General features: G+C 45.9%; 1 protein-coding gene across 1 annotated transcript in view; it reads right to left on the reverse strand.

Annotated features, from left to right (window-relative positions):
• Window positions 1–25,839, reverse strand: part of LOC129714421 (voltage-dependent P/Q-type calcium channel subunit alpha-1A-like) — a 261,546-nt gene that overhangs the window by 38,454 nt on the left and 197,253 nt on the right. The window contains exons 31-39 of the mRNA XM_055664004.1: window positions 24,851–25,015; window positions 23,322–23,432; window positions 22,040–22,123; window positions 17,011–17,127; window positions 14,726–14,791; window positions 13,397–13,494; window positions 12,442–12,592; window positions 11,391–11,518; window positions 6,006–6,102 (exon numbers count right to left, since the gene is read on the reverse strand). Coding sequence (XP_055519979.1) covers window positions 6,006–6,102; window positions 11,391–11,518; window positions 12,442–12,592; window positions 13,397–13,494; window positions 14,726–14,791; window positions 17,011–17,127; window positions 22,040–22,123; window positions 23,322–23,432; window positions 24,851–25,015 — 1,017 coding nt within the window. The remainder of the gene's footprint in view (window positions 1–6,005; window positions 6,103–11,390; window positions 11,519–12,441; window positions 12,593–13,396; window positions 13,495–14,725; window positions 14,792–17,010; window positions 17,128–22,039; window positions 22,124–23,321; window positions 23,433–24,850; window positions 25,016–25,839) is intronic.

Below are 25,839 nucleotides of genomic sequence, written 5' to 3' on the forward strand. Positions count from 1 at the left end.
ACACACAGAGGGTGAAATCAGAGGATGAAATTCAAAGAGCAGCTCGTTTAAAAATAAATAGATTTTGTACCAATCAGGGTGTAATGGGGTACTGATTTTGGATGATCAGCCATGATCATATTGAATGGCGGTGCTGGCTCAAAGGGCCAAATGGCCTATTCCTGCAGCTATTGTCTACGGTTCTATGTAAGGGTGATCTGTACTTCTCACCAGTCTCTTTGCAATCTAGAAATGAAGGGCTTGCTCCACGTCTGATGTTTGTGGATTTTATGAATGGGAGTTTTATAAAAGTTGGGTCTGTGCTTCTGCTTGAGAATTTGGATCACTAGCTGGATACTGGAGTGCCTAATGTTAGCATCATCTCCTGCTGTTGTTTTTCAGGAGCAGTTCTTGCCTTTTCTGGCTGCTTTGAATGTTTCAGTCTCATACACAGAAGAAGGCACTAAGTGCTGGACTAACTCAGCGGGACAGGCAGCATCTCTGGAGGATGTGGATAGATCTCTCTGTCGGTTTGCCCCTGAGTCTAAGGCAGCGGGCTGTGGAGATAGCTGCCAGAGTCGACTGCTGCTCCTCTTTTGGGGTTAAGCCTCTGTCGAGGGAGCATATGGTGACTTTGGAAGCCTTCGGTCAACGCTGATCACCATGAGGTCTCAAGTGCGTCTTGGAATATGAATGATCAATGTTTTAATTTAATAATGGATGTTTGCAAACTGCAATACAGTTTTGATCCTCGCGGTTATTTGCAACTGTGGTTATGCAGTAAAAGCTTCTGGTTGAGGTGAAACAAAGTGTATGTTCACCAAATGTGGAGGAAGGAACTGCAGATGCTGGTTTACACCGAAGATAAACACAAAATGCTGGAGTAACTCAGCGGGACAGGCAGCATCTCTGGAGAAAAGGAATGGGTGACGTTTCAGGTCGGGACCCTGCTTCAGACACCTGATCTATAACGCTGAACCAGAATACAGAGACAGGGGGAGGGAAGGAATGAGGAAGCTACTGAAACAGATAAGTGTTAACTGAATTGCTTAGTTTCCAGTGTATAACAGGGTTAACAGCTAAGGAGCAGTAGAAATGGGTGGGTCACATTCGGTGGTGAATGGGGTATATGGACCATCCAGGGCAAAGGGGTGTAAGAGGGGAGGGGTGGGCAGTTTCCACGAGGGAGGGTGCAAGGGCAGACACTACTGCTCATAAACCCGCTGCTGATTTAAAACATCTCCTTGAAAGGGGCTCGCCACAAGTTGCTGGAGTAACTCAGCGGGTCAGACAGCATCTCTGGAGAAAAGGAATGGGTGACGTTTTGGGTTGAGACCCTTCCTCAGACCCTTGAAAGGGGAACCAGCAAAGAAGGACAGGAAGGCTCTGCAGAGAGTAGTGTGTTCGGCCGAATGCACGGTGGGAACTACACTCGCCTCCCTGCAGGACCTATACACAAGGAGGTACAGACCCAGAGCCAGCAACATTATGGGGGACCCCTTCCCCCCCAGCAACAGACTGTTCCAGCTGCTACGGTCAGGCAAATGCCTCCGCTGTCATGCTGTGAAAACAGAGAGGGCTTGACGGAGCTTCTTCCCACAGGCCGTCAGGACTGTAAACTCTTATCTCACCAGTGACTAATTTACTGTTGTGTTGTGTCTCTTGAAAAAAAAAAAATTCTAACATGTAAATGTTGATTCTGTTCTATCCTGTTCTGTTGTATTTGCACAATTCGCAGGCACTGCCACTTTCATTTCACTGCACATCTTGTATGTGTATGTGACAAATAAAGTTGACTTGACTTGAATGGGGTAAATCTCTTGGCAAATGTGAACCCCAGTTCCTCTCACACTCATCTGCGCTTTGAACCAACAGTTTACCAAGTCCTTTAGCACTACCCCATCTCAGAGTGTTGGCTAACAAACTATATGAGAATTATAACAGCTATTATTGAGACAATAGGTGCAAGGTGATCACCGTACTAATGTGAAGCCCATCATACTTATTCTAGATCTTTATTTGTGTCTAAAATTCTCTGTCTTTCCCTTTAAATGAAGCAGACCAAGGAGAATGTTTGGGATGATGAGGAACTGCAGATGTGTTGGAAAGAACTGCAGATGCTGGTTTATACGAAAGATAGACACAAAAGTTTGGTGTAACTTAGAGGGTCAGGCAGCATCCCTGGAGAACATGGGTAGGTGACGTTTCAGGTCGGAAGCCTTCTTCAAACGTCAGCTATCCACGTTCTCCAGGGATTCTGCCTGGCCCGCTGAGTTATTCCAGCATCTGGTGTCTTTCTTTGAGAATTTGGGGGAAATGGGTGACCCTGCGTTGTTCTGCTTCAGTTGGCATGGACACAAAGGGTGAACGAACGGCCTTCTGCTGTGGGGTCAATTTCTGCAATCTCACGCAGAAAGCCGGGATGAAGGGTAGCTCTGAGAACTCAGGATCAACAGATGAGAGACAGGGATCAGAAGATCCGTGCAGCAAGGAAGACCTGTGGTACTACAGGAGTTCACTGCCATAAATGGAAACCTTTATTCTTGCAAGCCCGATTCCATCAACGATAATATGCACAGTGAGGGTGTCAGAGGCTATGGGGAGAAGGCAGAAGAATGCATTGATTGAATGGAATGGCGGAGTAGACTTGTTGGACCAAATAGCCTAATTCTGCTCCTATCGCTTATGACCTTATGGCCACAAGATCATGAAGGCCACCATCACAACCTAATCTCTGCTGCTTAAAAAAACTGGGCACATTGTATCCAAGTTTTTTTTTTAAATTGAGCTTTGGAAAGGAAGAGGAAACAGGAAACAGGAAAGAAAGGCTATCCATGGGCCGGAAGAGAGAGGGAAATCATGAATTCATGAGACTTTAAGTGAAAAATTCATGCTTCAGTTGGGTGTCTTGTTGTGCCAACATTGAAACTTTGAATAAGATATTCTGGTCTCATTTAATTACTGGACAATAGAGATTCTAGTGATTGTGTTTGCAATTCAATGATAAATTAGCTTGAGTTTGGTGTTAAATATGCAGTCGTATGCACAAATTTATCATATGCTGTCATATGCACAAGCTATATTTGGTTTTAAATATGCCATCATACACACCAGTTTATTTGGTGTTTAAGTAAGTAAGTACGTTTATTGGCCAAGTATTCACATACAAGGAATACATGTTGTATCATTGAATATATTATACATTAAATTTGTTATAATATGTGCTACCACAATTGGCTAGAGTTTGGGATTTCCCCGTTGCTTAACACAGGACTTGCCTATCAATGTTGGCACATCTCTACACCGCAGCATGCAGGATGTGGATCATGCATTCATGATAAACTAGGTGTGTGATGTGGAGGGGATAAAACGGACCAATACAGGTTAGAACTGCATTGACAGAAAGAAAAAAAAAAAACAGGTCAAAGCTGGAAAAGTTAGTAACAGCTAAACGTTGAGAGGTGGTGAACTGGGAGAAGAATTTGTAGCTCTCCTTCAGCCTAAATACCTGAAGAGAAATTGAACTGCCCTCTCTGAAACACACAACGAACGTCATGCAACCCACAGGAAGGGGAGTGTGCTTTCTGTTCAACAACTTTATTTATTTAAATGTATTTTAAAAATATATTGTTTGGATCCATTAAATAAATGGTATCTCTTGCCCCTCTGTCACAATTTAGATTTGGCAAAGCTACCTCGAGGGGGTTGGATTTAAACTGTATTTATTTTCAGAGTGGCAGGGCTGTTTTAGGGCAGGGTGGGGTAAATGTTACTATTTCCATCTATCATTCAGGTCTCACAGTCTCTCTGGGTCTCGTTATATCTCCAGAGGAGATCCTCCTGTGTAGGACAAGGGAACTCTGCACTTTGGTCCTCCCTCGTTCTCTGCTGGGCCTGCAGCACGTCCTAAATGCACGTGCTCCAGAGGTTATTCAAAGGTTGAAAGCCACACCCAACAGAAGGATGCAGGTGGCTCTGAATCTTTCGAGCAAAACCCTCTCTGGATGCTCACACTGTTAAAGGTTGGAATTGGTTTAAGGGGACAATGTTCTATCAAGGACCAGTGAGCAATGGCACAGACTACCATGACACCGAGGGCATGGTCTAACCTTGTGTTGTGGTCAATGCCTAATGGAAACAGCTATGAATTTGGTCTCGGATTTCCATTCAGTGACCGATGTTGGGCCTTGCATGTCAACTCAAGGCAAGATCAGCCAGCATCAGGTCTGATGCCCCTTGCTCATCCCATCAGCCCGCTGATCTGCCAATACTCTAGACTAGGCTGACTTCAGATGGATAGCCAAAAGGCATGATTAAGGATAGCAGGCCCATATTATCATTGGGACCTTTAAGTTTCCATCCAAGTGCAAACCACTCTTACTGGGCGAGTTATTATGGTCCGTGGAGGAAGGAACTGCAGACGCTAGTTTACACGGAAGATAAAGGCAAAATGCTGAAGTAACTCAGCGGGACAGGCGGCATCTCTGGAGAGAAGGAATGTGTGACGTTTTGTGTCGATTGCATTGCACTGAGATCCACGCTCAAAGAATGAAGAGACCTATGTCTAAACCTAATTTAGTGGGACCGCTAGTGAGTGTAAGCTGAGCTAATAAGACAATGAGCGCCAAATCTTCAAAGGATTCGGAACCTCACACCATTTCTCACAAGATAGTCCTTGACGACTAACACTGTCTCAGCAGAAGATGGTAGATTGCTTGTCCATGCTCCTAGCATGGCAGTGAGCCATTGAAAACTGTTTGAAAGGGAGGGGGAGATGGGAACATATTCAAGGGAAGTGGGGTGGAGGAAGAACACAGGAGTGGTTCGCTTCTGTGAGATGCAGCAAGGTCCTACTTCTAGGCTCACTGAGACCTCTGTCTGTTAAATTCTAATGGCAAAGATGGAGATTTATTTTCCCCTGCTATTACGCACCTAGGGCCAATTTATTATTCAATTGGATTTCAGAGAGAGTTAGATAGAGCTCTAGGGGCTAGTGGAGTCAAGGGATATGGGGAGAAGGCAGGCATGGGTTATTGAAAGGGGACGATCAGCCATGATCACAATGAATGGCGGTGCTGGCTCGAAGGGTCGAATGGCCTCCTCCTGCACCTATTTTCTATGTTTCTATATTTCTAATCGATATTTGAAAACCAAGAGTTGGGTCAAATTACTGTGAGGATGTGAAACTTTGTGTTTTCAATTAACCGGTGTCGGTAATTTTAGGAGATTATTGGCTCCTAAAGGGGGGCTTGTTGGGCTCCTAAAGGTGGAAAAACTGGGTTTGATTTTAGGTAATGGTTCCGTCAACCTAATAGGTCGATTGCATTTATCAGTAACCCTCTCCCGACTCCTCCCACTTCATTTGGACTGCACGAACCCTGACCCTAACAGTTCACAGAGCTTCCCCGACACACTGAACACTAAGGACACATTTCTACCTTATAGGCAACTTGCGTAGGACATTTCTTTCCCAGGCCTAAAGGTGGAGACATATGTCTCAACATCTCATACATATCAGTGTAACTGATGCGGCCACTGTGCAGCGGAAATGAGGCAATAAAGAGGATGCGTCCATGTTGAACGTAAAGGGTTAAAAATAATAAACGGAAGGGAACAAACAAAAAAAAAAACAAAAAAACAAAAACACAAAAAAAATTACAAGGTTATTCTTTACGGGTCTGTCAACCACAGAAATTCACCCCAATTCCTATGCAATTGTCTTAACTATTGCATAGAGACGCACAGAAAGAGAAATCTTTGATGAGAAGCCTGTTGTGAGGAGATGCGGTCTATGTCAATGCAGTTTCTGTCCCCGACAGCAATGAATACTACGGAATCAGAGATGCCAGGTGGTTTAGGCTCATACAAGCAGCAATGTCTGAGGCTGAGGTAGATGTGCATATTCCATGCTGGATAGTCTAGCCCACTGCATTTTCCTGTACATTCTACTCCAAGAAATGCAAAAACAAGGAGGAAGCACACTCATTCATTGATGCCGAGGTTGGTAGCTTTAGTTGAACTCAAACCTTGCACGCCACCCTATGAGGACATTTCTTGCCTAAGCCCAGAGGGGGTGAGATAACACGCAATAAACTGTACATATCCTTATAATGAATGCGACCGCTGGAAAAAGAATACAATCAGTTAGTGAAAACATGGCTGCGAGGTTCAAACAGAGAACTTTCACAGATTAACATCGAGCAGCATAAAGGTATAAAGCATCATCGTAAAGCACAGCACATCTGAGAATCCAATTGGCTGGTTTGCAACAGTTCTGCAGTCACACCGACCAGTGGTTGAATCCCACCCTACGCAAGGTGCCATTCCCTGAGCCAATGGCTTGACCAGCAACCCAAACTCTCCATCCCTCTAATTTCCCTTCAGTCCAAGTTTAGTTTCAATGTACAGCGCGGAAACAGGCCCTTCGGCCCACCGAGTCTGCACTGGCTAGTGATCCCCATGCATTAACACTATCCTACACACCTACACACTATCCTACACACACTAGGGACAATTTACATTTACACCAAGCCAATTAACCTACAAACCTGCACATCATTCATGTGGAGTTAGTTTGTGAAGGTTCTCATAAGTAGTAAAAGCTACCATCATAATTATGGCCTTAGCTGCATCTCCGATTGCCTGGGTAGGGGGTAAGATGCCAGAATTAACATCTGAGATGGTGCAATGAATGTGGTTTTTTTTTAGATTTTAGAGATACAGCGTGGAAACTGGCCCTTCGGCCCATCGAGTCCGTGCCGACCAGATATCCCCGCACACTAACACTATCCCACACACACTAGAATTTACAATTTTACCAAAGCCAATTAACCTACAAACCTGTACGACTTTGGAGTGTGGGAGGAAACCGGAGCACCCGGAGAAAACCCACGCAGGTCACGGGGAGAATGTGTAAACTCAGTACAGACAGCACCCGTGGTCGGGATCGAACCCGGGTCTCTGGCGCCGTAAGGCAGCAACTCTACCGCTGCGCCGCCCAAGGTGGAATTGAACCTGCTTGTAATGTAACTTGAAATTAATCTACAGCAAGGCAACATCATCTACAAACCAATGATGTCAACCACTTGGGGTTGGGGTGGCAGATACTTAGGAACACCAGTGCCTGCAGCTTCCATTCCACGTCCTAATCATCTCAATGGATCGCCATTATTCTTTGGGTATGGATTGTGGAACCTCTCTCGCTCACTGCATGGGTGAGGAGGAGGATGGACTACAGTGAAACTTCACCACTGCCTTCTCCTGGGAATCGAATGCTGGCCCCAGCAATGCCTACAGCCTAAGAATGAGCAAACAAGCTCGAACAGGGCGAACAGACGAATCGCCAGTATGCTGAGCTGAAATCAAACTGCAGGAGGAACTCAGCAGGTCGGGCAGCAGTGGTGGGAATGGGCATACAATAACTCAGGAAGTGGTTAAAGCAGGTACAGTAACAATATTTAACAAACACTTGAACAAGTACATGGATAGGAAAGGTTTGCATGGATATGGGCCACATACAGGCAGCTTGGATCTTGGTCAGCATGGACGAGCTGGGCCGAAGGGCCTGTATAACTATGACTATGATTGAGAAACCCAACCTAAGGGACGTTCATTAAAATGATTTAAAAATGCAATGAGCCTGCTTCAATTCATTCAGCTCTGGAGATTAGGCTTGGTAGGTGTTAAGATTTGCTCAATGTGAATGGCTAGGACTAGAGGTCATAGCCACAGAATTATAGGATGTGCCTTTAGGAAGGAGATGAGGAGGAATTTCTTTGGTCCGAAGGTGGTGAATCTGTGGAATTCTTTGCCACAGACGGCTATGGGGCAAAGTGGATTTTTAAGGCAGAGATAGATAGATTCTTCGATAGTGCGGTTGTCAGAGGTTATGGTGAGACGGTCAGGAGAATGGGGTTAGGAGGGAGAGATAGATCGGCCATGATTGAATGGAGGAGTAGACTTGATGGGCCTATCACTTGCAAACCTACAAACCCGCATGTCTTTGGGATGTGGGAAGAAATCGGCCTCATTTTATGTATCAGCTATGGGTTGCCACATCTATGGACAGTCCAGTAAGCAACTACTTATGGTATCAACACACTTAATGGTAGCAAACCCTACGCTGCAGGGCAGACAACAGCTAGATGACCCCATTACTGTAACAGAACACAACCAGGGTATTGCCTTCGACACACGCTGGGAAGAGTAACTTTCAGAACAAAAATCACCAACAAACCAGACAATCAGATGTTTAAAGTTGCAGAGGATGGCAAAGATTTAATTTGCCTATTTTACCTTTGACAAAGGTTTATTCGGTGTGTTTCATACAGTCGGCAGTGGTGTTATAACAGTACTGATCACCCAATTATCTTCTTTAGTTTAGAGATGCAGCGCGGAAACAGGCCCTTCGGCCCACCGAGTCCACACTGACCAGCGATCAGCACTAGTTTTATCCTGGGCAATTTACAGAAGCCAATTAACCTACAGACATGCACATCTTTGGGAGGTGGGAGGAAACCAGAGCACCTGGATAAAACCCACAAGGTCACAGGCAAATTGCACGCAAACAGCAGCACCCGAGGTCAGGATCGAACCAGTGTCACTGTGCCGCCCATAATCAGATTAGCTCTACTTATATTTAATACATCAGGGCCCCGGTTTACATAATATCCCCAATAATTTATCCCGTTATTTCCTATTTTCCTGTCTATGTGTTTGGTATTTTCCCAGCATGGAAATGATGGACCGAAGGGCCTCAGTCTGTGTTGTAAATCTCTGGAAGTCAATGACTCAAACTCCAGAATAATTTCACACTCCTCTGTACTCAGGTCTTGAGCTGACCAGCTATTGTGGCAGAAAGCTCTATTCCAATATTTTCCTTTCCATTGTGGGTATGGCAGATTAAAGCAAATGTTTTAATTGCTTGGGTCTAAAGAGGGAGAGTTTCTTGAACATGTAATGCCAATAATATTTTCATAAATTGCAAGGAATTTGGGGGGATGATTAAGTTTTAATTTAGTTTAGTTTAGAGATACAGAGCGGCAACAGGCTTTTCGGCCTACTGAGGCCTTGCCGAACAGCGATCCCCGCACACTAACACTAGTCCCACCCACACTAGGAACAATTTACAATTTACAATTACACCAAGCCAATGAACCTATAAACCTGAGATACACAGACACAAACTGCTGGAGTAACTCAGCGGGACTGGCATCATCTCTGGAGATAAGGGATGGGTGACGTTTCGGGTTGAGACTTTACTTCATCTGAAGAAGAGTGTGGGAGGAAACCAGGGGGGTAGAACGTGCAAACTCCGCACAGACAGCACCCAGAGACAGGATCCAACCCGGGTCTCTGGCGCTGTAAGGCAGCAACTCTACCGCTGCGCAGGGCAAGCTGTGAAGCAGTAACACTTCGGTGAGCAACCAATATGGTTCTAGTAACGTCTCAAAGCCAGGATACGTCTTGACAACACAATGCAACTTTAAACTGATGCAGGATGAATTTAAGATTAGCCACACATTTCCAGCACAGAACTTGCAGTAAACATTTTTGTTGTTGTTGGTTGTTAAAATAACACGGTGTCCCAGAAGACATTTGACGAAGAAATCACAGCAGGGTCGACACACAACATTGTGGACAAGGCTGGTGCAATACAAATCACGAAAGGAAGGGAATTTATAGAAACATTTACTTTGGTCTGGTGACAGAATGGGGAAGGCAGGAAGGAACATGTCCCATCAGAGAAGGACCTCATTTATTCAAGTTGGTCTCCACTAACCTACCCCTGATCAACTTATTTTCTCTGCTATTATTTTCAGTGGGCAACTTATTTTTACTTCACACATCAGGGCAGATGAGGGACATTTGTGTAGCTACTCAGCTTCCACAGTGTGGGGTCATAGACTCCAAAGATGACTGAAATGGAGAAGAATAGCAGCAATTACTCTAGCGTACATTTACCTCAAGCAAATGGGGAGGGTTTGTATTCTCTTGAAATGTATCCAGACTGCCCCTGAATCTTGTCCCTGTCCCATTGCCAATATAATGGTGCAGGAAGGAACTGCAGATGCTGGTTTACACCGAAGATAGACACAAAATGCTGGAGTAACTCAGCGGGGCAGGCAGCATCTCTGGAGTAAAGGAATGGGTCAAGACCCTTCTTCAGACCCATCTTCTGAAGAAGAAGGACCTCGACCCTGAAACGTCACCCATTCCTTCTCTCCAGAGATGCTGCCTGTCCCGCTGAGTTGCTCCAGCATTTTGTGTCTATCGTCAATATAATGATATTTTTTTTACTCCAGAGGGGTGATTCATTAAAGGTCTCTCGCTTTCTGGAGCATTTGCAGGGAGCATCGGTTGGAATCGAATCAAATCTCTATCTGGGCGCACGTGCCTACAGCATGCAATGCTTTATGAAGACACCAAGGTTCATCGCCTGATCAACTAGAAATGTGTAACCACAATCGTTGTATGGGGAGGAAATGACAGAACTACGGAGGCTGCAGAGGGGATTCTCAAGGCTCGGAAATCAAAATACTGCAGAGGCTGGAAATGGGAAATAAGAATGGGAAATAAGGAAAGGATTCAGCGGGTCAGACAGTATCTGCAGAGAGAGGAATAGAACTAATGTTTCAGCTCAATGGCCGCACATCAGAGCTCAGAAATGTTGGACACTGATCATGTTTTAAGCTGAGGTTAAAGAGGTTATATCATAAGGAATAGGAGTGGAATTAGGCCATCCGGCCCATCAAGTCTACTCCGCCATTCAATCATGGGTGATCTATCTCTCCCTCCTAACCCCATTCTCCTGCCTTCTCCCCATATCCTCTGACACCCGTACTAATTAAGAAAGGTTAAGCAGGGAGGTTCCACCCTCCTGAAAGAAGATGTCTATGTCAGGTCTTCCAGAAGGATGCAGGAACTAAGCCCCCTCCCCACCACACCCCTTCCCACAACTGTGGAGCTTGGGTCCGAGCTGGGAGATATTGCCGACTGTCCCCGACTCCCAGAACAAAGTGAGCACCTTATGGCAGTCCCGTGGTGACTAGATACACTGCTTCCAACACCAGTGTGGATGTGGCTTGCTATTCTGCGTTTACCCAGAAAGTTTTGAACCTGTAGAATTTTTCCACCCAGAGAGTTGTGAATCTGTGGAATTCTCTGCCACAGAAGACAGTGGAGGCCAATTCACTGGATGTCTTCAAGAGAGAGTTAGACTTAGCTGTGAGGGCTAACGGAATCAAGGGACGTGGGGAGAAAGTAGGAACGGGGTACTGATTTTAGATGATCAGCCATGATGATATTGAATGGCGGTGCGAATGGCCTACTCCTGCACCTATTTTTCTATGTTTTTCCCATCTCCCGGAATTCTGCACGGGGAAGGAGACTTGCGGCAGACACAGACTTACCGGGCAGCAGGGTCGTACTCAGCCCACACCCTGACGTACTCATCCAAGTGATGAGGACCGAGGATGGATGAGTCCCTTGTCAAGTACTCAAAGTTGTCCATGATCACAGCGACAAAGAGGTTCAGCATCTAATGGAGAAACACAAAACTCACAAGTTTTATGAACTACTTACTGTAAGTCTGGTTCAGCTCAGTTTATTATCACCACACGTACCGGGGTGCAAAACGCAACTTGGGGGAACAGCACCTCATATTTCGCGTGGGAAGATGGGAATAAATTGAACACATCTCAAAATTTATTTTTTAATTATGATTTAATAATAGCAAAAAAAATGGATACTTAAATTTTGGAAAAATACATCAATACCAACGCTTAAAATGTGGATTGCAAGCATGTTGGACACCGCTCATCTTGAGGAATTGCGATTCCTCCTGATGGATAAATCAGACCAATTCACAATGAGTTGGTCTCCATTTGTCGGGTTTTTGGAATCATATGGTGCAACACAATTGTAAAAACTAACTGTTTCAGGACTGGACGAGGGATGGTGAAGATTATAAATAATGATCTCCTTACTTCTTTTCTTTATGTCATTCTCTTTTTCCTATTTTCTTTTCCTCAACGTTCTTCACTCATTCTTCTTTTTTCTTTTTCTTCACCCACTATATATCTCGCGTCTTTCTATCCTTTACTATCTAATTTATTTTTCTTATTCTTATCTTTCTTTATTATAACAAAAAAAATAAGAAGCTGCACATAAAATGTGTTATGAAAATATATATTAGGCACTTTGGTGCCATATGATTGTACTTACTTCTAATAAAATAAAATATTTTAAAATATATCTATATATATTTCGCGTGGGCAGCTTACAACCCAGCGGCATGAATTTTGATTTCATAGGTTCATAAGAGATAGGAGCAGAATTAGGCCATTCTGCCCATCGAGTCTACTCCGCCATTAAATCATGGCTGATCTATCTCTCCCTCCTCACCCCATTCTCCTGTCCCAAGAAAGGTCACGTTTCGCTGCGGTTGGGTGCGTCACTTACCAGGAATGAGCAGAGAAAGATAAAGGACACAAAGTAGAAATAGGCAAACTCGTTGCCGCACTCGTGGCCCGCGATGCCCGAGCGAGGGTCGCACAGTTTGCCCCCCAAACACGACAGCATGATGCTGTGCCAGGCCTCTCCTGTGGCACTCCTGAAACACACATAGACGCAAGGTTAGCTCCGGCGTTGACTGGGTAAACGTACGTGGAGCGTTTCAACGCTCTGGGCCTGTACACGCTGAAATTTAAGAAAGAACTGTAGATGCTGGTGACATCGAAGAGAGACACAAAATGCTCTGGAGAGATGCTGCCTCACCCAGAAACGATGAGCACTTTTATTGGTACCTACTGACAGCTGGCAGAAAGGCCATTTACAAGAACCTGGCTTGCAGTGGATACACCCAGGCTTAGACAATGGTTAGACATACTACCGGAAATATTTGTCATAGAGAAAATGACATATTCTCTAAGTGAAAGAAGACGCGTTTAACAGAAAATGGGGAAATGGATTAGGCATAGAAATAAAGACATCATGGTGGTGGCACGGTGGTGCAGCGGTAGAGTTGCTGCCTTACATCGTTTGCAGCACCAGAGACAGGGGTTCGATCCTGACTATGGGTACTGTGTGTACGGATTTTAAATGCATTTCATTGTCTCTGTGCATTTTGTTGTCTCTGTACTGTACACTGACGATGACAATTAAAATTGAATCTGAATCTGAATCAACACTGCATCATTTTATTGACAATAATGTAAGTTATTGGAAAATATATTAATTAGAAAATAGTTCTGCATATTGCATCATTAACTGCAAACTGAACCCCCCCGCTGCACTGTTGTACGTTTCACTGCATTGTTGTATGTTTTGTTGTTATATTTGTGTTTTATTTGTGTATGCATAAAAGCAATAAAGAGTAAAGTGAAAAATATATATATATATATATATTGATACGCACCGAAAAAGTAGGGTGAGGGCTTGGAAGAAAGTCCTGAAGTTGTTGTGATGGTTGATCTCACTATCTTCATCATCATCAACGGCAATGTTCCCAAACACCTGCAAAACCAAACACCAGCCTGAGATCGTAGAAACAAAGAACTGCAGATGCTGGTTTATATTAAAGAAGGACACAGAGTGCTGGAGTAACTCAGCGGGTCAGGCAGCATCTGTGGAGAAGATGGATAGGTGACGTTTCACAGAGTGCTGGAGTAACTCAGCGGGTCAGGCAGCATCTGTGGAGAAGATGGATAGGTGACGTTTCACAGAGTGCTGGAGTAACTCAGCAGGTCAGGTGGGGAGTGGGTGAGGTTGGAGTTTGCTGTTAGATGGTTAGCTTTACCTTATCAGCTCTGGGTGACCACAGGACTATACCCCATCATTGGACAACGTTGCCAGTCCCAGCTTGCAAGAGGTCGACTAGTGTTGTTATCCACAAACAATTTAACTGGCAGCTTTAGTTTAGAGTTGCAGCAAGGAAACAGGCCGTTCAGCCCATGGGCAGAAATCGCTTTTAAAACATGGGGGGGGGGGGGGGGGGGGACACACACATACAATGAGGCCTGACATCTAGGACAGGGGTTGGCAACCTACGGCCCATGGGCCGGATCTGGCCCTTAACCTGAAATCATCCAGCCTGCAGGTGTGTTTTTTTTCAATTAGTTTTCGTGACCTGGGAACTGCAGCCAGTCCTGGGGCAGGTGAGACCACCTGGGAACTGCAGCCAGTCCTGGGGCAGGTGAGAACACCCCTTCCCCCCCAGGATTTCCGCCAATGCTTCAGCCCATTGAGTCCATGCCAATACAACACAGCGCTAGCTAAAATGTCCGTCGCAAACATTGGATGAAAATAGCAGCTCATCTCCAGTTTAGGTAATTGATATTATGTATTAAATGCAATTTTCAGTTTTTTGTTAAAATATATAACAACACCCTATTCACAGTAAAATTCTGTTAAAACCTAACACAACAGTCATCAGTGGTGTAGGAAAGAAGCTGGTTTAAATTGAAGATAGATTGTTGGAGTAACTCAGCGGGACAGGCAGCATCTCTGGAGAGAAGGAATGGCTGGCGTTTCGGGTTGAGACCCTTTTTCAGACTGAAAAAGTCCTCCTTCAGCCTGAAGAAGGGTCTCGACCCAAAACATCACCCATTCCTTCTCTCCAGAGATGCTGCCTGTCCAGCATTTTGTGTCTAAGGGCATTAGTAGTGTTGGACAATGTTCCAAAATGTGGACATTCCCTCCCCCATCTACCCAAACCCTCGGATTACGAAGAGAAACCTTGACTCACCTGCATTCCAATGATAGCATAAATGAAGAACAGCATCGCGATCAATAGACAGACATAAGGCAAGGCCTGAAAAATAAAATCGTCCAGGCAGGTAATGATACACCTCGGTAGAAGCAATAAAGGAAAGACGATAAAGGGCCTGTCCCACTTGTGCGACGTTTACAGGCGACTGCCGGCACACGTCATAGGTAGCCAAAATTCTCAACGTTGAAAATTCAGCGGCGAGAGAAAGACACTACGATTCTTTGGAGACCTCTCACAACCTTAGGAGACCTATCACAACCATACAGCCTATGGTCCTGAGAGGTCTCCAAAGAGTCGTAGCGTCTTTCTGGCCACCGCTGAATTTTCAACTTTCATGTGCCGGCAGTCGCCTGTAAAGGTCGCGTAAGTGGAACAGGCCCTTTTATGGTTTGATAGCAAAGGGCATGTTGGACAGAAGGGTGAGTCCATTAATGCTTGAGGGTGGTTGGGTAGGTTGAGAGAGTGATCAATACGGCGTGTGAGATCCTCGGATTCATTAATAAGAGACAATTAATACAAAAACCGGGACACATTGTGGAATATTTCCCAACCACTGGGCTGATCCAAATGAGGAATCAGCAGTCCAGTTTAGGTTACTAGGCTTGAGGAAGCATGTGCTGGATCAGAAAATATTTGGATTAAGGGATTACAGGGAGAGGATCAGACTGGAGAAACTGGGGGTCGATTTCCTTCGAGTAAAGAGGATTGAGGCAAGGTCCATGAATAAGATCTGGTCAAACAAATGGTGTCAATATAAACTGAACTAAACTGAAGTCCCACTGCAACACCTGACCCACACACTGACCCTCTCAGCCCTGGTTTAGAACTCAAATCGAGTTTTAACTCCCCTCATGGACCTATAACCAACTATAGAGCGGTCCTGACCTTTCATCTAACTCATTGGAGACCCTCAGTCTATCTTTAACCAGACTTTACTTTAACCGGACCTTATCCTGCACTAGACATTATTCCCTTGATCCTGTATCTGAACGCTTGATTGTAATCATGTATAGACCTCCCAGCAGAGCGAGATGCCCGTTGGGGAATGTTGCCGACTGGCCCGCTGCAGACTGCAGGAGTACATGCTGAGGGACGCACTGAAGCTCGGTGCAGCCAACACCAAGGCTCGGTGGGGGAGGACCACAGTCTAGGCTCCTTCTGCGGCTGGACATGGGGGGCAGGGCGTGGTGGAGACGCCCCTCAAAATAAAGTGAAGGGATTCCATGCCAGTGGGCCACATGAGTGGGGGGGAAAAAATACAAATTGTATAATTTGTGTAAGCAGTATTGGAATGTATGTATAGCCTCCGAGAATGTAAGGATCATGTATTGTTGCATATTTATTTCTCGAATAAAGTATATTTTGAAATTTTAAAAAAGTATAGTCTTTCCGCTGACTGGATAGCATGCAACAAAGAAAAGCTTTTCACAGTAGCTTGTTGCACGTGACAATAATAGACTAAACTAAACTGAACTACCATTGCAAAACCTGCACCATTGACAGGGGCACTGGATTGTTAACAGAAGCGGGCATCTTAAAGCCCCTGTCCCACTTACGTGTCCTTGGCAAGATAATTACGCAACCTTGTGGTCGCGTTGAGGCGCGACGGTCCCGCAAAGGTCGCACGCGACTTCATGCGCACGTCTGGAGCGCGTGACGTCATTTGAAGATCGACACAAAATGCTGGAGTAACACAGCAGGACCGGTAGCATCTCTGGAGAGAAGCAATGGGTGATGTTTCGGGTCGAGGCTCCTCTTCAGTCTGAAAGAAGGGTCTTGACCTGAAACGTCACCCATTGCTTCTCTCCAGAGATGCTGCCGGTCCCGCTGAGTTACTCCAGCATTTTGTGTCTATCTTCGATTTCTTGGCCCCGCTCTGGGAGTAGAAGTGGGGGCGGACCCGGACCACAACGGCCGTGAGCCCCAGGCCGAGTTCGGCGATCGTTTGCCTGCTTCTGCTGCTGTTGTTGGAGGTGAGACGTTGCGTCGTGCCAGGGTCTTGGGCCTGTCCCACTTGGGCCGTCAGTTACGAGACGGGTCTTTTGACCGCGAAGATTTAGTTCGCTACAAAAATTTCGGAGCCCCGCGCGATGTCGCGCACAACTACACCCCCCCCCCACGCGCATCTCAGTGGGACCGGCCACACGATGCCCGTGCGCCTCAACGCGACGGCGATGTCACGTAATTTGCGTGCCACGGACACGTAAGTGGGACAGGGCCTTAAGGCTCAGTGAGGCACCAAAGCCAGCGGCAGGTCTTACCTTGAAGGACTGAACGAACGTCCACAGTAAAATGCGGATGGTGTAGCCTTGCCTCAGCAGCTTGATGAGCCTGGCTGCGCGGAAGAGCCGCAAGAAGCTCAGGTTGATGATGTTTTTCTGCAAAAAGGCGAGACGAGGAGCAGAGATTAAAGGCGGCCTGCATTGAACCGTTCCCCTCTGCTTGCACCAGTCAAGAATCCCACTCAAGAGAACACTCCCGGTAAACAAGTCTGGCCATCATCCAATCATGGGAAGGAACGGGTTTCCTCGTTAAGGTGTTAAAAGATATATAAATATTTGCATATCTATATATTTTTAACACTACCAAATGCACTGTTCTTTGACACAAGCAAGGCATAATGTGGAGTCTACCACACAGCAAAGATGCACCTTAAGCAAGATAGGCAAGCACACTGTAGATATCGAACCACAACTCTTATCATTAAGTGTAGACTCCCTTGTCTATCGTGCAAGAGCAAAATGCAGCAACCTAGACTCTGTCTTTGTACAGAGCTGGGAGGGTGGGAGGGGTGGGAGGGGGGGGGGGGGGGGGGTTGGGGGTGGTTGGGGCTTGGATAAATCAGCAGTTCTTTTGAAAAGCATGCAGCTATTTAGCATTTCCGCTCATGCCGTTGTCCATCAATGCCGATGACCCAACTCTCACTCTCCCCGCACACAGAAAGGGCAGAGAGCAATAAAAATGAAAATAAATCCAATGAATCCTTCATCTTGCTGTTGTCTCGCCCCCCCCCAACATTAGATTTACATTATCATTTCAATGCTTGCTCTAGTCCTGACTCTGGAACGTCCCACAAGGTCATTTACGGAAGTCAGGTCCGCAAGGTTTAGATCCAGTGAGATCCAAAATCTAGCCCTGGCTTAGTAACAGTTGTCAAGGAGTGACCGTACAAACTCCACATTCTCCCTGTGACCACGTGGGTTTCCTCCGGGCGCTCCGGTTTCCTCCCACACCCCAAAGAGGTGCAACTCTGTAAGTTACATCAGCCCCTCGTAAATTGCCCCTTGTGTATAGGATTCTTAAGTTGGATAGCATTGGACTAGTGTACGGGTGATGAATGGTCGGCATGGACAAGGTGGGCTGAAGGGCCTGTTTCCATGCTGTATCTCTAAACCAACCTAAACGTGAAGGCTAAAAGTTGGTACTAACCCATTATTCAACATAGTTATTTACTTACACTCATTCAAAGAAGAATTTTGTTATCAGTTTTAACTTATAAATTAATTGCACATAAATTGTCAGAGCTATTAATCTTCATGTTCTTAAGTTATAGGAGCAGAATTAGGACATTTGGCCCATCAAGTCTACTCCGCCATTCAATCATGGCTGATCTACCACATTCTCCTGCCTACTCCCCATGACCCCTGACACCCATACTAGACTGTTCTGGGATATTGCTTTTCGTAATGAAGGATTCTGATCCATTGTACATGGATATTTCACAGGGTAAATTGGCAGCATTAGCACAGTCAGGCACATGCACAAGATGTTTACACGCAGTCGCGGTGGAAGAGTCCAAAGCAGGAAGTGAAGCCCGATAACTAGAGGCTGAAACACAATCCAAAGGAGCTTTTGATTCTAAAGATTTAAACAGCCATCCATCTCAAACATGTGAATGAATGAAAGGCAACTAGTTTGAGGGCAGCACAGTGGTGCAGCGGTAGAGTTGCTGCCATACTGTGCCAGAGACCCGGGTTTGATCCTGACTACAGGTGCTGTCTATACGGAGTTTGTACATTCTACCCCGTGACCTGCACGGATTTTCTCAGGGTGCTTGGGTTTCCCCTCACAGTCCAAAGACGTACAGGTTTGTAGGTTAATTGTCTTTGGTAAATGTGTAAATTGTTCCTAGTGTGTAAGGTGGCGCTAGTGTACGTGGTGATCACTAGTCTGTGTACTGCGGGGCGTACAGTACACACACGGTGTCGCAGTGGAGGAGTTGCTTACAGCGGCACACACTTGGGTTCCATCCCGACTACGGGTGCTTGTCAGTTCTCCCCATGACCTCCATGGCTTTTCTCCGAGATCTTCTTTTTCCTCCCACCCTCCAAAGACATACAGGTTTGTAGGTTAATTGACTTGACATAAATATAAATTGTCCCTAGTGTGTGTGGGATAGTGGGGATCGCTGGTTGGTGCAGCCTCGGTGGGCCGAAGGGCCTGTTTCCACGCTTGTGTCTCGTAACTAAACTACAACTAAACTAAGGTCTTGCTTTGTGCAGGCTATGCTAAGGCGTTGGTAAAATTAACTCTCTATGATTTGGAAGGTAGATAAAAAATACTCTGCAGGTCGATAAAAACTCAGCGTGTTGATACAAACTCAGCGGGTGAGGCAGCATCTATGGAGCGAAGGAATAGGTGACATTTCGGGTCAAGAACCTTCTTCAGACTGATGTGGGGGGGGGCAGTCTGAACAAGGGTCTCAGCTATTCCTTCCCTCCATAGATGGATGCTGCCTCACCCGCTGAGTTTCTCCAGCATTTTTATCTACCTTTGATTTATCCAGCATCTGCAGTTCTTTCTTAAACGCCTTGGAAGTGATTTGGGGGAGTCTGAAAGCCATGCTAAAAAACACAATGCAAGGTACAACAGCAGTTCACATTTCAGCAGTGCGTGCCATGCCAAGGGTACTTAGATCGTGAATGCATTAGGCTCAAAAAGTCACAAACCAACCGTGGTCTATATGTAGATGTTGTTGATGGATGATTGGAATTGGATTGCATTGAGATAGGTTTGCAAACCGTTTATAAAATTAGTTGGCATGGAGACAGAGACGCACGCATACATGGATGGACACATGAATTTCATAGTGCATTTTGATTGGATGAGTTATTTCAGAAGGCGTTGAGCCATTTAAGCACAGATTAAAGACAGCATGTGAAAAGATAAAACAAGATAAAAAGACAATCATTAACGGCACCTCACTTCCTTTCTCTGCTGATGATCTACATCAACATACAATAACGACACACAGGAATGGTTCACAAGTGTGGATTGGGCAGGGATACACATCCTTGTACATGGCTTTGCATTTTACTCTCGAGCAAGGTGCTGCCATTTGTACAAAAGAGGGTTAACTTACAGGCAACATAATGCAAATGGTGGCCATTAAACTCGCAAGATCCCAAATTGAGCATCAAGGACAATAGACAATAGGTGCAGGAGTAGGTCAGCACCGCCATTCAATGTGATCATGGCTGATCATCCCCAATCAGTACCCCGTTCCTGCCTTCTCCCCATATCCCCATCTTTAAGAGCCATATCTAGCTCTCTCTTGAAAGTATCCAGAGAACCGGCCTCCACCGACTCACAACTCTCTGTGAGAAAAGACTGTGAGTTAAGTGAGCAAGACTCCCACACAAGAGTGTGGGCACACTTGTCCTGCATTCCACTGATCTCTGTATATAGTACAGGGGGCTAATGTTCAATGGCACACTTTGACCCTAACCAGGCGTGGACACAGCAAGAACTAATCCCCACAATGTGTCCAGTTACCACCTGTTGCCAGGTACTGGAGTGGAACCAATCCATCACTGTGATCATGGATCATCATGCATGCAGCAAAAAAAGTCCAGAAACACTGAATATGCTCCCGTTCACCACTTTCACACGTACCTGTCAAAGGGGGAACCTGAAATAAACAATTAGCAAACACCCCCCCTTCTTGTTTACAGAGCCAAACTTGGAGTTTCAACTCCATTTACACACACATCATCCTCAATGATAAACATTCACCCCTTCCTCCCCGCAACACATTGTCATTAAGTTAAGTTAACTTAATGACTAAATGTTTAAGAGGGAACTGCAAATGCTGGAAAATAGAAGGAAGACAAAAATGCTGGAGAAACTCAGCGGGTGCGGCAGCATCTATGGAGCGAAGGAAATAGGTGACGTTTTGGGCTGAAATCCTTCTTCAGACTCCACTGCGAAATCTCCTCAAGGTATGCCTCCTTTGAAGAAATTCTCCTCCTCCCTCTGAAAAAGTCTGAAGAAGGGTTTTGGCCCGAAACGTTGCCTATTTCCTTCGCTCCATAGATGCTGCCTCACCCGCTGAGTTTCTCCAGCATTTTTGTCTACCATCGATTTTCCAGCATCTGCAGTTCCTTCTTAAACATTTAGTCATTAAGTTACGGTCCCTTGACATCAAGCTAAGACTTACAAACTGTACTCTAAGAGTATTTGGTAGGGGTAAACACAGTAGGAGACTATATTAAACTGTAGTAACTCATTGGGTCAGGCAGCATCTCTGGAGAGAAGGCATGGGTGACGTTTCGGGTTGAGACCCTTCTCGAGCTGGACAAGCACCCACAGAGGTAAGTGGCATCTGCTCTCTGAGGATCAATGATCAGATGCTGGAGTGACCTTGGTGCATTGGGAGAGAGTTGTCCATTTGTCCTGTTACATTAGCTCCACTGCAGCGGGCAGCAGATGGGTGAGGACTTAGAAACTCGGTCCCCTAAACCTCCAGGAATCTCGCCCACCTCCTCTGCACGGGAGATGCAATATTCCCTTCGGGAAATCCCTTGGGCGAATTTATCCCCTTACAGCCAGAGCTCTGGAACTGCATTGCGGCAAGGAAGAGCAGGGAGGACTTGTGTTGTGCTGAGCTGATTATAACACTCTGGCCGGGAAGCCTGGCTGTACCATTAGGCTGTGGAGCCCCCCTGCTGATTGATTAAGCATGCTGCATCCTCTACACATTTTTCCACTGGGATTACATGCATAGACACTGATGAGAACAGAACTACATACACAGCAGGGGCAGATGGTGGAGTTCTGGGATCTGTGAATCACCAATAACCTGACTTGGTAACATCAAAGAGACTTAAATCTCGCTACATCTGGGGCGGGGAGGGGGCATCTTAATCACGTTCGGCAACAGGCACTCGGACGATGGGAAGCAAGAAAGATCATCTACATGCTGCCCCCCCTCCCCAACCCTCCGTACACCCCTCCTGCAGAGACGCCAGCATTGTAGATCAGATTAAATGCTTTTTGGATCACACTTACCCAAAACTCCGTCACTAATATATCAGTCACACTGCCCAAAACGGTGACAAAATCAAATACATTCCAAGCATCCTGAAAATAGTTCTGTGGAGCAACAACAGAAAGCAATGACGTCAGCAATGGTTAGTTTTCAAGCACCGATTCCTCCTTCCGCCCCACTGCTGCGCTACCAAGCACACGCTCGTAGCTTTGTTCAGAGGTACAGCACGGAAACAGGCCCTTCGGCCCGCCGAGTCCGCGCCGACCATCAAATACCACATATTTTGGACGTTTGGACAAGTAAATGCTTAGGAAAGGTTTAGAGAGATTTGGGCCAAATGCAGGCAAGTGGGGCTAATGTTGATCTTGGTCAGCATGGGCAAGTTGGGCTGAAGGGCCTCTATCCATGCTGCATGACTCTATGACTAATCAATTGCTTTACTACCAAACAACATTGATGTTGATTGGGGAAACGCATATAGACAATAGACAATAGGTGCAGGAGCAGGCCATTCGGCCCTTCGAGCCAGCACCGCCATTCAATGTGATCATGGCTGATCATTCCCAATCAGTACCCCGTTCCTGCCTTCTTCCCATATCCCCTGATTCCGCTATCTTTAAGAGCCCTATCTAGCTCTCTCTTGAAAGTATCCAGAGAACCGGCCTCCACCACCCTCTGAGGCAGAGAATTCCATAGACTCACAACTCTCTGTGAGAAAAAGTGTTTCCTCATCTCCGTTCTAAATGGCTTACCCCTTATTCTTAAACTGTGTGTGGCCCCTGATTCTGGACTCCCCCAACATCGGGAACATGTTTCCTGCCTCTAGCGTGTCCAAGCCCTTAACAATCTTATATGTTTCAATAAGATCCCCTCTCATGCTTCTAAACTACAGAGTGTACAAGCCCAGCCGCTCCATTCTCTCAGCATATGACAGTTTTTTTGTTTGTTTTTTTTTAATAACCTTTAATAATCCTTTACAGGAAATTACAGTGCCACAACAGCTTCAAGACAGACATAACCCACACATTTCCACAGATAGCTTCAATACTTAATAAGTTAAAATACAATGAATGAATACTAAAAAAATCCAAAATCCCGGGAATTAACCTACGCTGCACTCCCTCAATAGTGCCTAGATGTTGAGATCAGGCAAGTTGGTGCCTGGATGAAATGCTGCCTTTGGCAAATAGTGCATTCGTGGAGAGAGTTACCGGCAGAGATACAGGGCTACTTCACCCTTATCAGGAGAACAGAACATCAGGGGCCAATGCCAATGATATCAGACTCGTTGCATGTACTCACCAGAATTCCAAAGGCAACAATCTTCAGAATACATTCACATGAAAACAAAATGGTGAACACCATATTGAGATACTTCAGAACATCGTCGTAAGACTGTGGTTGCTCGGAAAACTAAGAAAATAAGAAAAAGAGAGTCTGGTTACTGATTCCACATTGTGTTATCCCACCTGTCAAGATGCTAACTGGAGACAGACACACAGAGCGCTGGAGTAACTCAGCGGGTCAGGCAGCATCTCTGGAGTAAAAGGGTGGGTGACGTTTCAGGTCAGAACCAAACTTCAGACTGAAAGTAGAAGGGGTGAGAACCGGAGGTAGGAGAAGGCCGGCAACAAAGGGTGGAGCCCACAATGGTCCATTGTTGGCTGGGGAAGAAGGGAATCTAGCGGCACCTAGTGGTGGGGCTGGGAAGTCAGAACCCTCGTCATTGGTCGGCACGGTCACGTGACCGCGGGGGTTTGTTCTCGGGCTTGTAGTCAGTTATCAGGGCTCCTCCCAGCGACAGGAGCTGTGTTTTTCAACGCGGTTTTTTACCAGTTTTGGTCTTGTTTCTGTGAATAAAAACTATTTCACTTAACCTGCCTGGTCTCACGTCACGAGGATGCCCACTAGAGAATTATATACTTTGGTTCTAAGAAAATAGGAAGAGACAATTTTGCAATCTAATAGAACGTAGCTTTGCCCAAAAACACTGGAACTGACTTGGTGTCAAATACCGTCCACTCTTTCCTGAATGGAAAGCGATGATCTCTGCTCAAGTAGCTGCTTGTGGCAAATGGTAAGAACTCAAGAAACTGAAGCAGGAGTGGGCCAATTGTACCTGCTCCGCCATTCAATAAGATCACAGTTGATCCCGTAACCCATCCACTTTCCCACCAATTCCTGGACCTTGTGAATTCCTTAAGGGCCTGTCCCACTTGGTGATGTTTTTTCGGCAATTGCCGGCGTCATATCAGGGTCGGCAAAAGATTTTGAACATTTCAAAATCCGGGGCGACAAAAAAATGTTGCGACACGTGAGAAAACAATACGTCATCATGCTGCAAAATTTTGGTGATCTGATACATCAGTTAATGATGCCGGCAGTCGCTGAAAAAATCGGCCAAGTGGGGCAGCCCCTTTACTGTCCAGAAGTCTATAGATCCCCGAATCGTTGAGGACCAGAGGACATAAGTTTAAGATGAAGGGAGAAAGATTTAATAGGAATCTGAGGCATAGCTTTCTCACACAAAGGGTGGTGTGGTGGGTGTATGGAACCAGTTGCCAGAGGAGGTAGTTGAGGCTGGGACTATCCCAACGTTTAAGAAACAGTTAGACTGGTATATGGTTAGGACAGGTGTATGTAGAGGGATATGGACCAAATGCTGGCAGGTGGGACTAGTGTAGTTGACCAGTGTCGGCAAGATGGGTTAGTTATCACTCTGCCTGACTATCTCAACCTTGGCTGTACTCAGTGACCGAGCATGCAAAGCCCCTGAGGTAGAGAGTTCTAAAGAGCACACAGGGCAAGAGGAGAGAGTTCAGTGCACTGACCTTCATCATTAGCACCACAGTATTGAGGGCAATCATGGCCATGATGGTGTACTCGAATGGAGGTGACACCACAAACTGCCACATCTTGTACTGAAAGGTCTGCTTGTTCTGTGGCATGTGTCGAGTTAAGGGTTTGGCACTGATAGCAAAATCGATGCAGGCTCTCTGCAAGAGAACAAAGCACGCATTCACACCAATAAACAGCCTTAAAGCAAACACCTGCTAACCCCATGTAGGTGTTGGAAGGAACTGCAGATGTTTGTTTATAGACACAAAAAGCTGGAGTAACTCAGCAGGTCAGGCAGCATCTCAGGTGAGAAGGAACAGGTGACGTTTCTGGTCGAGTCCCTTCTTCACCTGAAACGTCACCTATTCCTTTTCTCCAGAGATGCTGCCTGACCTGCTGAGTGACTCCTGCGTTTTGTGTCTATCTTCAGATTCAGATTCAGATTCAGATTCAATTTTAATTGTCATTGTCAGTGTACAGTACAGAGACAACGAAATGCATTTAGCATCTCCCTGGAAGAGCGACATAGCAAACAATTTGAATAAATAATAATAAGTGTCCGGGGGGAGGGTGGTGATTGGCAGTCGCCGAGGTACGTTGTTGAGTAGAGTGACAGCCGCCGGGAAGAAGCTGTTCCTCGACCTGCTGGTTCGGCAACGGAGAGACCTGTAGCGCCTCCCGGATGGTAGGAGGGTAAACAGTCCATGGTTGGGGTGAGAGCAGTCCTTGGCGATGCTGAGCGCCCTCCGCAGACAGCGCTTGCTTTGGACAGACTCAATGGAGGGGAGCGAGGAACCGGTGAACCGGTGATGTGTTGGGCAATTTTCGGTTTAAACCAGCATCTGCAGTTCCTTCCCACACACTAAACCTTTCAGGACTAGGCCTGATATCTCCATTGTGGACACTTCAATGAAGTACCGTGGGAGGTAATACCTCTGTTAACCAAAATAACTTTGTTTAGATGAGTAAAAATAACCTGTTC

Source organism: Leucoraja erinacea, chromosome 39 (assembly GCF_028641065.1).
Source record: "Leucoraja erinacea ecotype New England chromosome 39, Leri_hhj_1, whole genome shotgun sequence".
NCBI classification, from domain to species: Eukaryota; Metazoa; Chordata; class Chondrichthyes; order Rajiformes; family Rajidae; genus Leucoraja; species Leucoraja erinaceus.